The sequence below is a fragment of the Falco punctatus genome, assembly GCF_963210335.1.
Source record: "Falco punctatus genome assembly, chromosome: 6".
Taxonomy (NCBI): Eukaryota; Metazoa; Chordata; class Aves; order Falconiformes; family Falconidae; genus Falco; species Falco punctatus.
In genome coordinates this window covers 27,923,927-27,937,910 of record NC_137585.1, presented here as the reverse complement: position 1 = coordinate 27,937,910, position 13,984 = coordinate 27,923,927, and the positions used below count along the sequence as shown (strand labels likewise).

General features: G+C 41.8%; 1 protein-coding gene across 13 annotated transcripts in view; it reads left to right on the top strand.

Moving 5' to 3' along the window:
- The window catches only part of DGKI (diacylglycerol kinase iota), a 252,712-nt gene that overhangs the window by 145,353 nt on the left and 93,375 nt on the right, over window positions 1-13,984 (top strand). For 8 of the 13 annotated variants that reach the window (XM_080390857.1, XM_080390856.1, XM_080390851.1 and 5 more), the window contains one exon: window positions 4,944-5,006. The exons of the other annotated variants lie outside the window; for them this stretch is intronic. In XM_080390857.1, the coding sequence (XP_080246983.1) occupies window positions 4,944-5,006 (63 nt within the window). The remainder of the gene's footprint in view (window positions 1-4,943; window positions 5,007-13,984) is intronic. 13 annotated transcript variants of the gene reach the window in all.

The following is a 13,984-nucleotide window of genomic DNA, read 5'->3' as shown; positions in this document are numbered from 1 at the left end:
TTGCAGAGATACTTTAATAGAAGAAACCCCCTGAACATTCACATTTTGATCTATGAAAATGGCCATCCAGTAAAATTATTTGCATTATCTTGTAAAGCTGATTATTGTACTTCTTATGCAGGTCTTTACTGCTGCTAAAATGAGTGACGTAGTAAGTGCCTTTGGTGTTTTTCATGAAGTATTTTTAAAGCAAAACATTCTGTCCCTTCTACAAAGGTACCGAGCTAAAGGCCTAAAGTTACCAAGGATTCACATTTCATTGAAACATTCATGCACCGAGGCTTTAATTTTTTTGAGGAGGTGGTGGGGGATTTTGCTGTTGCAGCTGTGATGGTGAAGCAAGTTTTACGAGATGTACTATCTTTCGTTACCTCGTGTAACTGGAAAAAACAGATAAGGTCTTGGGCACACCTTTTCTCTTCAGGTATCTTAAAGGTTGTCTGTGTTTTTCAGCTGTGTTATCTAGTAGAATTTATTGCTTGACTTCAAACTTTGACTCCAGCCTCTTATCATCCACTAGTTGTCAATCTGTTCATGTAATTAAAGCCTCCCTGGTAGTTACTTCCAACATCTTCCTGTTCAATTTAGCACAATGTGTTTTCTTACTGGGACTGGTGCTTTTAAGTTTCAGTAGAAGCCCATATCTGTAATGTTGCAATTCCTATTTGTCGGGAAAATACCTAAGGTATGCTGACCTCTCTTGAGCAGTGAATAGCAGCCTCTTGGCTGTGAGCAGCGATGCCCGATTTCATCCAACAACAACTCCTCAGTCATTTGTGAAAGCTAGAATTGAACAGAGGGAAATCCTGGGGCATCTTGACAGGCTTGAGAGAGGGGGGGCCCTTGCAAACCTCATGAAGTTCAACAAGGCCAAGTGCAGGGTCCTGCACACAGGTTGGAGCAATCCCAAGGCCAAGGCTCGGCAGAGAATGGATTGAGAGCAGCCCTGAGGAGAATCACCTGGGAGTGTTAGTGGATGAGAAGCTCAACATGACCTGGCAGTGTGTATTTGCAGGCCAGAAGGCCAAGTGTATCCTGGGCTGCATCAAAAGAAACCTGGCCAGCAGGTCAAGGGAGGTGACTCTCCCCTTCTACTCAGCTCTCAAGAGACCCCACCTGTAGCACTGCGTTCAGCTCTGGGGCACCCGACAGAGGAAGGACATGGAGCTGTTGGAGTGAGTCCAGAGGAGGGCCACAAAGGTGATCAGGGGGCTGGAGCACCTCCCCTGTGAAGGCAGGCTGAGAGGGTTGGGGTTGTTCAGCCTGGAGAAGGGAAGGCTCTGGGGAGCCCTTATGGCAGCCTTCCAGTAGCTCAAGGGGGCCTACAAGAAAGCTGGAGAGGGACTTTGCCCAAGGGCATGTAGTGATGGGACAAGGGGAAACGGCTTTCAGCTGAAAGGGGGTAGGTTTAGATTAGCTGTTAGGAAGAAATTCTTCACAGTGAGGGTGGTGAGGCACTGAACAGGCTGCCCAGAGAAGCTGTGGATGCCCCATCCCTGGAAGTGTTCCAAGCTTCAAAGCCATGTTGGATGGGGCTCTGAGCAACCTGTTCTAGTGTAAGGTGTCCCTGCTTACGTCAGGGTCGCTGGAACTCGGTGATCTTTAAGGTCCCTTCCAACCCAAAACATTCTATGATCTTTTTCCACACTGAGGGAGGCTAATGGAAATGTAAAAAAAGAAAATCCCTGGTACTTTGATCTGATAATTAACATGGTTTGGTCTGAATTTTGAGATCTAAATTAAAACTGTGGTAGGGAAATAAAGGTTCATAGTATGTGCTAGTTGTCAAGAGGATATTCTTTGTGGTTTAGCTTAATTCAAATGGGCTATGGTAGACTACGTTGCTGTCAGTCTTGTTTGACTGAGATACTTGTCTGCAGACCTGTGTTTCGGGAAAATAGAAATCATCTGTCAGGGACTCTAGTCTGAGCTTCACTTATCAGTAATGTTTTTTGTGTATGTTGATATCTGCGTCTATAGATATCTCTGTGTGTATGTACTTTGCTCACAAATGTTGAAAGGGAAAGAGAGGGAGGAGTTGCATCTTTTAGGGTGATAAAAAGTAAATGGTATGTTAAAGGTTAAACTCTAGGAAGCATTTTAATATTGTGAGAAGTTCATTTAATATGGTACTAATTTGTAATATTTCACAAGAAAGAAAATTTTCAATTAAATATATTTATCTAAATTTCTTGACTTGGTATCTGGAATGTATCTCTGTGTTCCATTGAAATCTCCCAGAAAACCTTATGTTTGATTGAATGCTCTAGATTATTCTTTTGTGACTGTTATGTGAATGTTAGATATGTGAGATAAGTAAGTGGGTCTGGAGCTATCCCTAATTGTTAGACGGTTGATCTTGAGCTTCTTGCCAGGAAAGTGATTAAAAAATTATCTCATATCACATTAATCCAGAGTTGGCTGTTATTGTCAGCTTTGATATTATTGTGAGATAAGGAGAGCAGTAGGAATGTTCTTTGGAGTTTTAGCTAGTCCAGTGCCATAAGTAGAATGATAGTTAATCTGAAGAAGTGTTACACTTTCTTTCTGTTTTGTTTTGGTTTTTTTTTTTTGTTTAACCCTGTTCTCCTTTGTTCAGGAGGCTTTAAGGAGAGGCGGTTTAGAGAGAATTGTGAGTTTGTTTGCCTTTTGGGTGCACTTGAGTTTCCAGGGAATAATAGTATCTTAAAACTGGAGAGCCCATATTTAACTTATGTAGTTGAGATGAACAGAGATTTCATGCTTCTTTCACTTAGGAGCCAGAAGACTTTAGAAACAGGATTTTCTTCTGACTGTAAGAGCTGCCCATCTTCCTAGTTGTAACTGTTCTTCAAAACCTGTAGACGCTCTGAGAAGGCACTTGTATATGAGAAAAAGGGATCTGACCTTTTTTGACCTGTTTTTTCCCCCTGTTTTCCCACTATTGTGCTTCCAGCACCTACTAATTGCACATGAACTGTCTCATGTGGTTCTACAGAGACCTTCAAGGTAAAAACTCTTATATGTTGAGACTCCTTGTTTCATTTATTACTGGATAATTTGCCTTTTTTCAAGGTGTGGGGAAAATTCAGCAGCACTTTTGACAGTGTCAATGATCCTAGTCTTTTCAAGGTTGGCTGTGGAATCAAATTAAGGAACAAAATTCTAGTGTTTATGTGGGACTACTTGAGTTGAAGGAGCTTCCCTTTCCTGTTGACAGCAGTAGAACGAAAAGCTTTGTCCAAGCTATTAGGGAGCAAGGAAATATAATGTGCTCCATTTTGTCATAGCTAGGTGAATTAGTGGCAATTAATATTTCATTAAGTTATTTAATCTTTCACTGCTGGCTTGCCTACAAAGAAATTTTTCAGTATAATAACTGTCCCGAATTATTCATGGAGAACTTGCTGCAACTAGTGATCTCTTCTTGCTGTTCATCAAGCATTCTTTTTTTTTTAATATTTCTTTTGGAAAGCTAAGCTGTTTTAATGTGACATACAGGATTGTATAAGTATTCTTGTGTAGGTGAAGATGACCTGCTTATGGCTTGTACTTTTCTGATAACTTTAAATTTATTGAGTTGAAGCATAGTGGAGGAAGGTCACTATTTGGTGAATACAGTTGGAGGCTGTCCAAACTGAAAAGGCAGGCATAATTTGTTCTGCATCCTACGATGAATTGCTCTACAATGGACATAAGTAATAATCCAATAAAGTCTTTCAAGCCAGAAGCAACTTTTTAGTTGCAAGGAACGTACAGGCTAAGGTGATGCTGTTCACACTTGATTATGGATTGAAACAAGGCAGATAAGGGGGGTTGTGTGTGGGGGGGGGAGATGGATTTCTTTTCTTCTCATACGACTTTTCTTTTTTGTACCAGCAAAAGCAAATTTTTGCTAGAGCCAGATCAGCTCAGACAAACTCAGTTTTTCTGCAAAAGTGTAAATTATCTTCTTATTCTCCTTCCCTTAAAAGAATTGTTGGCTGTTTTCATTTCTGTTCTCCCCTGTTGGTCATGGTAACATGTGAAAGAGATGACATATAGCTTGGTTTTCTGTGATCAAGCAGAGAATGTGGTTCTTGTGAGCTACAGCAAAATGTGTGTGCCATAAGAAAAGCTGTGGTTCAGTTTTTCCAGGAGTCATTTTCTGATCAGATACTTGAGTTTAGTATGCTGCTCAGTAAGTTTCAGTTAATGATCATTTTCTGAACCTCAAAAGATGGTATTTTGCTTTCACTGCCTTTTAGTATGGGTTGAGGAAGAATGTCCTGCATAATGGAAGAGAAAAAAAGAGGGAAGAGCTTATAGATAAAACATATTCCATACACTTGAGAGAAACAAAGGGACCATTTGAGTATAAACACTAAAGAGAGTCAGTCTTGAGAGTCACTATATATAAAATGCGTGTTTCCCTAAGGTACATGAAAGAAGAATGGAGACAGCAATTTGTCATTATGGGATACAAAATCTCCAGTAAGGGTATTTTTTTTTTTTTTCTTAAATGTAGACTAAAGTTGGACAAACTTTGGAGACAGTTCCATTCATTCAGATCTTGGCTTTGTTTATTTGCATTTCTGGACCTGCTTCCAAAGTCTGTTGCCTTGAAATTTTTCAGTGCCTGTGGAACAAATCCTGGGGCTCCTTGTCTTCCTTGTATAGCCACGTGCCTAGCTTGCCATTGGTCCTCATCACTCGTGTCTTTAGATAGCTCTTGTGTGCCATGTGGCAGTGATTTTCTCCATTTGCATGTATTCTGTTGCTCTTGGCTTGCTAGCGTGAACTTGGAGCTCTGCATGTCTCTTCATTCAACTTCTGTGTGACACATTCCTTTTGTTTCTGTTTAAATGTTGTATGTCTGTCTGTCTTCTTTTCCACTCTTTCTCTCTCTCCCCTCTGCCTTTTCCCTTGTCTGTCCACACTGTGTGCTGCCTTTCTCCTGGCCACTCATTTCCTGCTGTCTATAGTATCCATAAAGTGCAGTCTGCTGACCTGAGGAGAGTCTCGGCTCCCCCTGATTCCTTCACTGTGTGAGTATCTGGCTTTTTTGTACTTTCAAAGTTCCATAGTTTTTTTGCTGTTACCTTGTGTGTCCTTCTACCAGGAGGCGGGACAGTAAAATCCAGTGACAAATGGGAAGTGTGAGCTCAAGAGATAGCACGGTAGGCACAGAACTGTGGCCTCACCAACAAAGGCCACAGTTCCAGGGTACACAAATAAAGTGAGCAGGGCATGTCTGGTGGTGGTGACCAGGTTCATCAAAGAGTCCAGTTCGCCAGAGAAGTTCATACCAACAGGCAGCTCTGAAGTTAAGCACCAGGCACACTCCATGGAGACAACTGAGATGAGAGCTTTCCATCCTTTTGGTTTTAATCAAAAACATACTGAACAAACTCAACCATAAGACACATCTCCAGATAAAGCTGATATCTCAGCCCTGTCTCCAGACAGAGCTGATTAAAACAGGAAACCAGTCCCCCAGAGGAGTGGTGTGACATTGGCTGCAGCTGCATTGAAGACTGAACCACCCCCTCACACATGTTGGCAATATCTTGATTGTCAGCAACTCCACTGTACTAATTTGCTAGATAATACCTAAATCATTCAAGAGCCTAATGTCTTTTTAAAAATGTGGTGAACTGGCACTTAAAAACACTTGTACCATTGTTGGTATCTTCTAACTCATCCCATTTATGGAAACATGCCCTAGTATGAAAACCTGTGTGTGTCCACAATTAAAAAACCCAAGCAAGCAAACAAACAAACAACCCCAAATCCTGAAAGCACCCCAACCAACCCCACCCCAAACTCCAAACAAAAACCCCAGCTTAATGCAATATGTCAACTCAGGCAGTGTCATTTGTCTTAAATACTTGTCTTAAATACTATTGGCATCCTTTTTGCCTTCTTGCTTTTCCACTCTTATGATGGATGATATCTGTCCCAACAGGTTAGGACTATCAAAGAAATGAATTTGAAGTGCATGTTGGAAAATGAAAAATTTCAGAGTTAAAAGTCCAGGTATTCAGAGCAGAAACTTGATTCTAAGAATGATTCTTATTCTATCATAGAAAAAAGTCAATGGTATATGCTAAAAGAAACGCCACCAACACTTCCCTGTTCTAAAGACTGCGCATGTGCAATAGATGGCACATAAATGTTCAACAAACCAAGATTTACTTGGGAAAACTGAATAACTTTAAGAGCACATTTCAGCTTTGCAGGAAAGGACCTGGGGGTCCTGGTGGACACCCTGATGACCATGAGCCAGCAATGCGCACTTGTGGCAAAGGTGGCTAATGGTATCCTGGGCTGCATTAGGAGTGTTGTCAGCAGATCAAAGGAGGCGATCCCTGCACTCTGCTAAGCACTGGTGAAGCTGCACCTGGAGTGTTGGGGTTCAGTTCTGGGCTCCCCAGTAGGAGAGACATACAGAGCTACTGGCGGGAGTCCAGTGAAGGGTGCTGAACATTACAAAGGTGCACCAGTCCTATGAGGAAAGGCCGAGGGAGATGGGACTGTTTAGCCTGGAGAAGGATCAGGTGGGGTTCCATCGATGTAGAAATCTCAAGTGCCCAGTGACAGGACAAGAGGCAATAAGGACAAACTGGAACACAGGAGTTTCTCTGTACGTAAAGAGAAATGTTTTTACTGTAAGGATGATGGAGCACTGGCACAGGTTGCCAAGAGAGGTTATGGAATCTCCGTCCTTGAAGGTACTCAAAAGCTGCTGGGACCATGGTCCTGGACAGCCTGTTCTAGCTGGCACCAGGTGACCTCCAGTGCTCTTTTCCAACCTCAACCATTCTGTGATTCTGTGAAATTTCAGAAAGCTGAAAGTTCCTCACTGTTATTTTGCAGACAAGGAAATATTTCCAGTTCAGTGTGTCTTATCCCTGGATCACATTTGCTGTACTCTGCTCCTCAGTAGAAAGTAATAAAAAAATCTTGTCTCACTGATTCAGTATTTAAGCAAGCCTCTAGGAAAAAAAGCTGAGATAAGCCTTATAACTTACACAGAAGCTGTGGGTCTGGGAGAATGGGTATTGTTTCCAAGTTGAGGGATGTCCCTTGGAAAATGACCTCCAAGTTTTGAAACAGTTCATTTTAATGTCCCATTGATATCAGCTGTCAGGATAAGGCAGGGAGAGACGCTCATGAGTCCCAAACTAATTTGTAAGTCAAAGATGTTCTGTATCTTAAAATCTGTAAAAATAGATTATACATGCTGCTGCACTGTGGCTGCCAATTAACGTGTCTGGTAAATTAAAATAAGAACCCATGAGGTATTAGGGAAATTTGAGTTGGATTATGATGGCTTTGAGATTCAAATGTTCCTTTTTTTTTTTTTTTTTTTTTTATTTATTTGAACAATACAGAAAGAGCTTGAGTTCCAGTTAGTACTGAAGAGCAGGGCAGATTCTGCTGAGACCTGGTGATGGATACAGCCTGTCTTAGATAAATTTCAGATTTTCTGCAGCAGGATATGCATGGGGATTTGGGGCAGCCAAAATTATTAGGTACATACAGTCTTTGTTGCAGAGACAGTAGACCTGTAGTGTAATCCATTTCAAATGTTTATACAAGGTGCATAAGCAACTGCAAGTGTTGTATTTTCATTTAAGGTTCTTTTAAAAGGAAGGTAAAAACTTGCATTTTCCAGCTGGATGTTCAGAGATGAAAAGGATGCGTATGTGAAAGTACATTTGCATTGTGTTTGATGCAAAAGAGTTCTGGAAAAAAATTACCATTTGAAAAATAAAACACAGTTGACTTGCATAGCTCCTGCCGTCCTTTTTATAATTGGAATAAGCACTGTGGATATGCTGGGATTATTTTGTTATTACAAAATCCACATAAATAGAAATTCAAGTATCACTTTATTGGTAAAAAGCTAGTAGTCTTTAGAGTTTACAGAATAATGATTGCAGCAGAGTAGGCATAGAAAACCTGTGTGAATAACAAAGGTAGTATAAGAATATTTTTTTGTTTTTAGAGACCCAAATGTCAAACAGAATCAGTTTTCTCAGTTAGGTTGAGTGTGTATGTTGCTGATAAAGAACAGTAGGAGACAAGGCGTAAGGGAGAAGACATTAGAGAGTGAGCTATTCTCCAAATGCATAATTCAGGATGAAAATGCTTATAAATATCTTCTCCCTTTACTCCATTACATGCATTATAACGAATTGAGTGTCAATTTTTACTGTTTAGCATGTGGGCTTCTGTTTAGTGGGATCATTACTATCGAAGAATTGCTATGCTTGGAAGTATAAAGTGTGAGAGAACTACAGCTATTATGGGAAAGGAGAAGGAAAGTGAAGACCAGGATTCTACCTGGCACTTTGGCATGTGTTTGAGTGTGGGCGTGGGTCTAGCCTTTGTACAGCAAAATGCTCAAGCAAGTGTGAGGTAAGAAAGTGCAAAAGGGTTTAGTACAGTTGTGTTAACTTGGCTTATCTGGGATAACACTTATCAAATGGAGAAAAAAAACCATATATGGTGGAGCTTATATTTTTAGGGGTATTTTTTTAGATAAGGAGCTTAGCAAGAGCTTTGTCTTAAAATAGCAGCAAACTTTTTTGGAGCACTGAAATTTGTCTGTCAGAACAGGCTGGATGATTCTGCCCTGTTGTGGCAGTTGTTATGTTTTAAGTAGATATATGCTGTCAAAAATACACTCGTTTTTAATGTATCCTTTCCAAGCTCTGCCAGTGCAATCTCAAAAGTAAGGTAAATTCTCCTCTGGCTGCTGCTTTCCTTTTTCCAATTGTTCTAAACACTGGAACATTTAATTGAATTTGTATGTTTATTTCTTCTCTAAGAGATAGGTCATTCATTAATCTGTCACTGCAAACAAGCCCCAGAGAAGTGTGATGTGTTTTTTTTTTTTTATTTTAAAGTTTATTTTTTGCAAGGGCAGGGCAGTAGAAGATTTTATTTTCTGTTTACTGAATCATTAAAATCTGTGTGTAGGCTGGTGTGGGCTGTATTTTGGAAGAACTATCAGAAATTTGTCGCTGGATTCTGTAGAGCTGTTGAACTGTTTATTATTATTTCCTCTCTCTATGCAGACACAAAGCATAAGAAATGGTTCACAGGGTTCATAAATAATTGATATAGGGATTAGGGCTTGTATAATTTAAAAGTCTGTCTTCCCAGTTGAATCAACTTGGTGGCATGGCAGAAGTGTTACCAGCTTGCTGGGCCGGAGTGCCAAGATTGGGCAGGACCCAAGCTCACTCCAGCTGTTTTCTTTCCCGGTGAGGCAGGACTGGGGGAAGGAGCAGTGTTCTTAGGAAAACCAGCTGTGCTCCAAGTGAGCTGGCTGGCATCCCTTTGCCTGTTGCTGGGTGATTAATAGGGGTGAGAGCAGGAAGTCAGAGCTTCATCAAAAGCTGAGTGTGTTTTCTTGGTGAATGGAAGTAGATCAGGTTCTGCTGGTAGTCTCAGAGTAGCTATGTGTGACTTGGCCTCTGTGGGTTTGAAACACAAGTGGTGCAATGAAAGGGATTTAAAAAAAAAATCCCTTCTCATTTATTTTTTTTCCTGTCAAAGCTCTGTGTTTTTAGGTTTTGGGGTTGTTTGGTTGTGTGTTTTTTGGTGTGGTGTTTTTTTTTTTTTTGGGGGGGGGTTGTTCTTTAGAAGGTAATGGAAGGCATTCGCAACTTTAAACTACTTCTAATTGACTATGTAATACACCATTTTAAAACATAATAGGTGTAAGAAATGTAAATATTTTAGGTTGAATTGCAGTGCAACAATATATCCAAATTTATTTGTAAATTGTCTGCTGCTCTGTCTGGAAAGCTTTTCTTCCTCTCCTTACAGTTGAGCAAGTTGTTTTATGCGGTATTTGGAAACATCCATTTCTATTAATACTGTACTAATATTTGCTTTCAGTGACATTCATTGCCTTATTATAGTCTATATATTCATAGCCCTATTATTACATTATGTACTTAATCTTTGTGGTTTCTGAATGTGCTGACTTTGAGCAAGATAAATTGTGCAATTTGTATAATAATATGGATTATTATACAGTATCTGTGAAGACTACAGAGGTATTTATAGTGGAAGTGTTTTGCTCAGCTGTATACGGAGCTCATGAGTTCTGTGAGTGAATGAGTTAATTAGTTGGGTGATGAGGATGGTATCCCGTGGTGTCAATTACCAGTCTGACAGCACAAGGAATGAATATTCACATAGTGAATTTTAGAGCCAAACCTATATTGAATGGGTATTAAAATTTAGTGAGACATAATATCAGCCAACAATTGTATTCTGACAGAGCAGAGTATTTGCAAACAAATCATGAACAACCCCACCAAACTTCAGTCACTGAATAAATGTTTTTTGTGTGTATATATATACACATTTAGAGGGGTGTGTGTGTATATGTGTATACATATATATGTATTTGAGTTATGAATATACTACCTGTGACTGGACTTAGCTAGGTATATAAAATCTCTACCCTTTAGAAAGGACCTTTTATCATTCCTATTTCTGGTAAAAGTTTATTTTCAATAGAAAGCTGCTGTTTTCAAGGTTACATTTTTATGACTAAGATTGCTAAACTTTTCAAATGGACAACATGCCAGGCTCTGTTTCTTTCCAGTTGCATGTTTTTGCACACACAGCTTGCTTGTGTAGTAGTAGTACCCTGTCTTTCTATAAAGAGGATGAATAGGAAACTCTGGCAAGGGCCAGCTGATTTCTTTTCCACACTTAACCTGGAAAGGACCGTTTCTCCTTAGGTAATACATTACATCTACAATGGTGTGCTTGTTTCTTCCACAGAATTAAATTCAGAGATATGCAGCGCAGTGATGCATCAAAAAATTTTACTTTTTACAAAAGCATGAGAAGTATGCTTTTACATGTTTTATAGTTAAAAGGTGGTTTATGGAGAATGTGTGTGTGGATCCTGGAGCAAAAAAAAATAAATAAAAAATTAGATTTGCTGTTGATTTTAGCTCCTTTTTCATCCTTCAGTTCCAAGGAAATAAAAAGGGCTTGCTCACTTCTTTTCAGGTTAAAGGACTAATTACTCAAGAAGGTGATGCTGCAGATGCAATAGGTTGCCATTGGCTTCAAGCCAGGAAATAGCATTTGTAAAGAGAAGGTGCACATTTTTCTTTCTTACACGGCATTAGGTAGTGAGTCAACAAAGCTACAGAAGTCAGTGTTGTCTGTCTCCCTCAGCATCCAAACACTATCCTGTTCTCACAGGGAGGTGGCGGGGAGATGGATGGCAATTAACCAAGTATTGGCAGATGTTGGCATGAGGCTTAACATCAGTCCCCTACCCTTTTTTTGCAGGTCTTCTTGAGTACTGAATTACAGGGTCAACATGACCATCCCTTCACCTTGACATAAAGGCTCCAAACATATACTTGGAGAAGTTCTGTCCTCTTTCTTTCCTTTCCCCTTTTTGTGAGATATCCAGATTATCCATTGCAATGGTGTCTTTTAAATGAGGTCAGTTGTGTGGTGGGACATAAATCTACCACTAATTCATTAATAATGGTTGCCAAGAAAGCTCATGCTTGAACTAGTGCTTAGAAACTGAGAAGCAAAAAGCCTTATGAAAACTGCTTTTACACAGCTTTCCTAGTAATTTGGCTACTTAGACCATGGGACTCACCTCAAGAAACCTGTTCTGCTGGGGGCTGATGGGGTACATCTGTCAGAAGGGGAAGAGCATCTTTGGTTATAGGCTTGCCAAGCTGGTGAAAGAGGGCTTTAAACTAAAGGTGCTGGGGGAGAGGAACCTCAATCCATCCCACTCCTACCAGTTTGATGCCAGTGCCAGCAAGAGATGCCCAGACCCTGGAGAAGGGATCACAGGTCAGCAGGAGAGCACCTGAAGAGCAGCCCAAAAGAATTCCAGCCCCTCCAGACAGCAGGTCAGCTTCATCAGGGGCCCAGCTTAAATGCGCATAGGCAAATGCATTTAGCCTGGCAAATAAACAAGAGAAGTCAGAGAGACGTGCACCCACCTACAGGGCTGTGATCTTATGGGCATCACGGAGACATGGTGGGATGGCTCCTTTGACTGGAGTGTTAGAATGGAAGGATACAGTCTCTTTAGGAAGGACAGGCAGGGGAGATGAGTAAGGGATGTTGCCCTCTGTGTCACTGACCAGCTGGACTGCATGGAGCTCCACCTGGGGATGATTAAGGAGCCAACTGAGAGCTATGGGTCAGGATTAAAGGGAGGGTAGGGACAGGTGACATTACAGTGGGGGTCTGCTACAGGCCACCTGGCTGGGAAGACCTGAGTAGATGAGGCCCTCTATAGGCAGGTAGGAGCAGTGTCATGTTCACAATCTCGTCCTCATGAGGGACTTGAACCACTCTGATACCTGCTGGGGGGACAACACAGCAGGGCATAAGCAATCCAGGAGGCTCCTGGAATAGGTTGATGATACCTTCCTTCTCCAAGTGATAGAGGAGCAGATCAGGAGAGGTACTAAGCTGGACCTTGTTCTGACCAACAAAGAGGGGCTGGTGGATAATGTGAAGCTCAAGGGCAGCCTTGGCTGCAGTGACCGTGAAATGGTGGAGTTCAAGATCCTCAGGGCAGCAAAGAGGGTGCAGAACAAGCTCACTGCCCTGGACTTCAGGAGAGAAGGCTTTGGCCTCTTAAGGCATCTGCTTGGTGGAGTACCATGGAATAAAGCCCTGGGGGGAAGGGGGGCCCAAGAAAGATGGCTAATATTCAAGGATCACCTCTTCAAAGCTCAGGAGTGATATGTCCCAACAAAGAAGTCGTCAGGCAAAACTACCAGGAGGCCTGCATGGATGAACAAGGAGCTCCTGGACAAATTCAAACACAAAAAGGAAGCCTATAGAGGGCAGAAGCAAGGACAGGTAGCCTGAGAGGATTACAGAGAATTTTTCCAAGCAGCTGGGGATCAGGTTAAGAAAGCTAAAGCCCTGATAGAATTATATCTGGCCAGGGACATCAAGGGCAACAAGGAAAGCTTCTATAGGTACATCAGTGATAAAGGGAAGAGTAGCGAAAATGTGAGCCCTCTCTAGAAGGGAATGGGAGACCTGGTTGCTCAGGACATAGAGAAGGTTCAGGTACTAAATGACTTTTTTGCTTCAGTCTTTACTAGCAAGCATTCCAGCCACACTGCCAAAGTCACAGAAGGCAGAAGCAGTGCTGGGATAATGAAGAACCACCTGCTGTAGAAGATCAGGTTCAACACCATCTAAGGCAGGGGTCCTCAAACTTTTAAAACAGGGGGCCGGCGCACAGATTAAGTGGCAGGACTGTGGCTGCTTGCTTCCCCCCCCCACCCCCACCCCACCCCTGGCGGGGGGTGGGGCATGTTCTGTAAATACCGGGGGCCGGATTGAGGACCATGGGGGGCTGTATCTGGTCCATGGGCTGTAGTTTGAGGACCCCTGATCTAAGGAACCTGAAGGTGCACAAGTCCATGTGACCTGATGAGGTGCATCTGCAGGTCCTGAGGGAACTGGTAGATGTCCATCGTATTTGAGAAACTGTGGCAGTCCAGTGAAGTTCCCACTGACTCCAAAAGGGGAAACATAAATCCCATTTTTTAAAAGGGGAAAAAAGGAAGGTCTGGCGAACTACAGGCCAATCACTTCTGTGTCCAGCAAGATCATGAAGCAGATCCACCTGGAAACTATGCTAAGGTACATGGAAAATGAGGTGGTTGGTGACAGCCCCCATGGCTTTGCTAAGGGCAGCCTTCTGCCTGACAAACCTGGCAGCAGCCTTCTACTATGGCATTGACAGGGTTTGTGGCTAAGGGAAGAGCAACTGACATCATCTACCCAGTGCAAAGCATTTGATGCTGTTCCATGCAACATCCTTTTATCTATATTGGAGAGACAGAGATCTGATGGATAAACAGATGGTGGATAAGGAATTGGTTGGATAGTGGCACTCAAAGAGTTGCAGTCAGTGGCTCAATGTCCAGGTGGGGCCCTGTAATGCATGGTGATCCTCTGGGGTTAGTACTGCGAC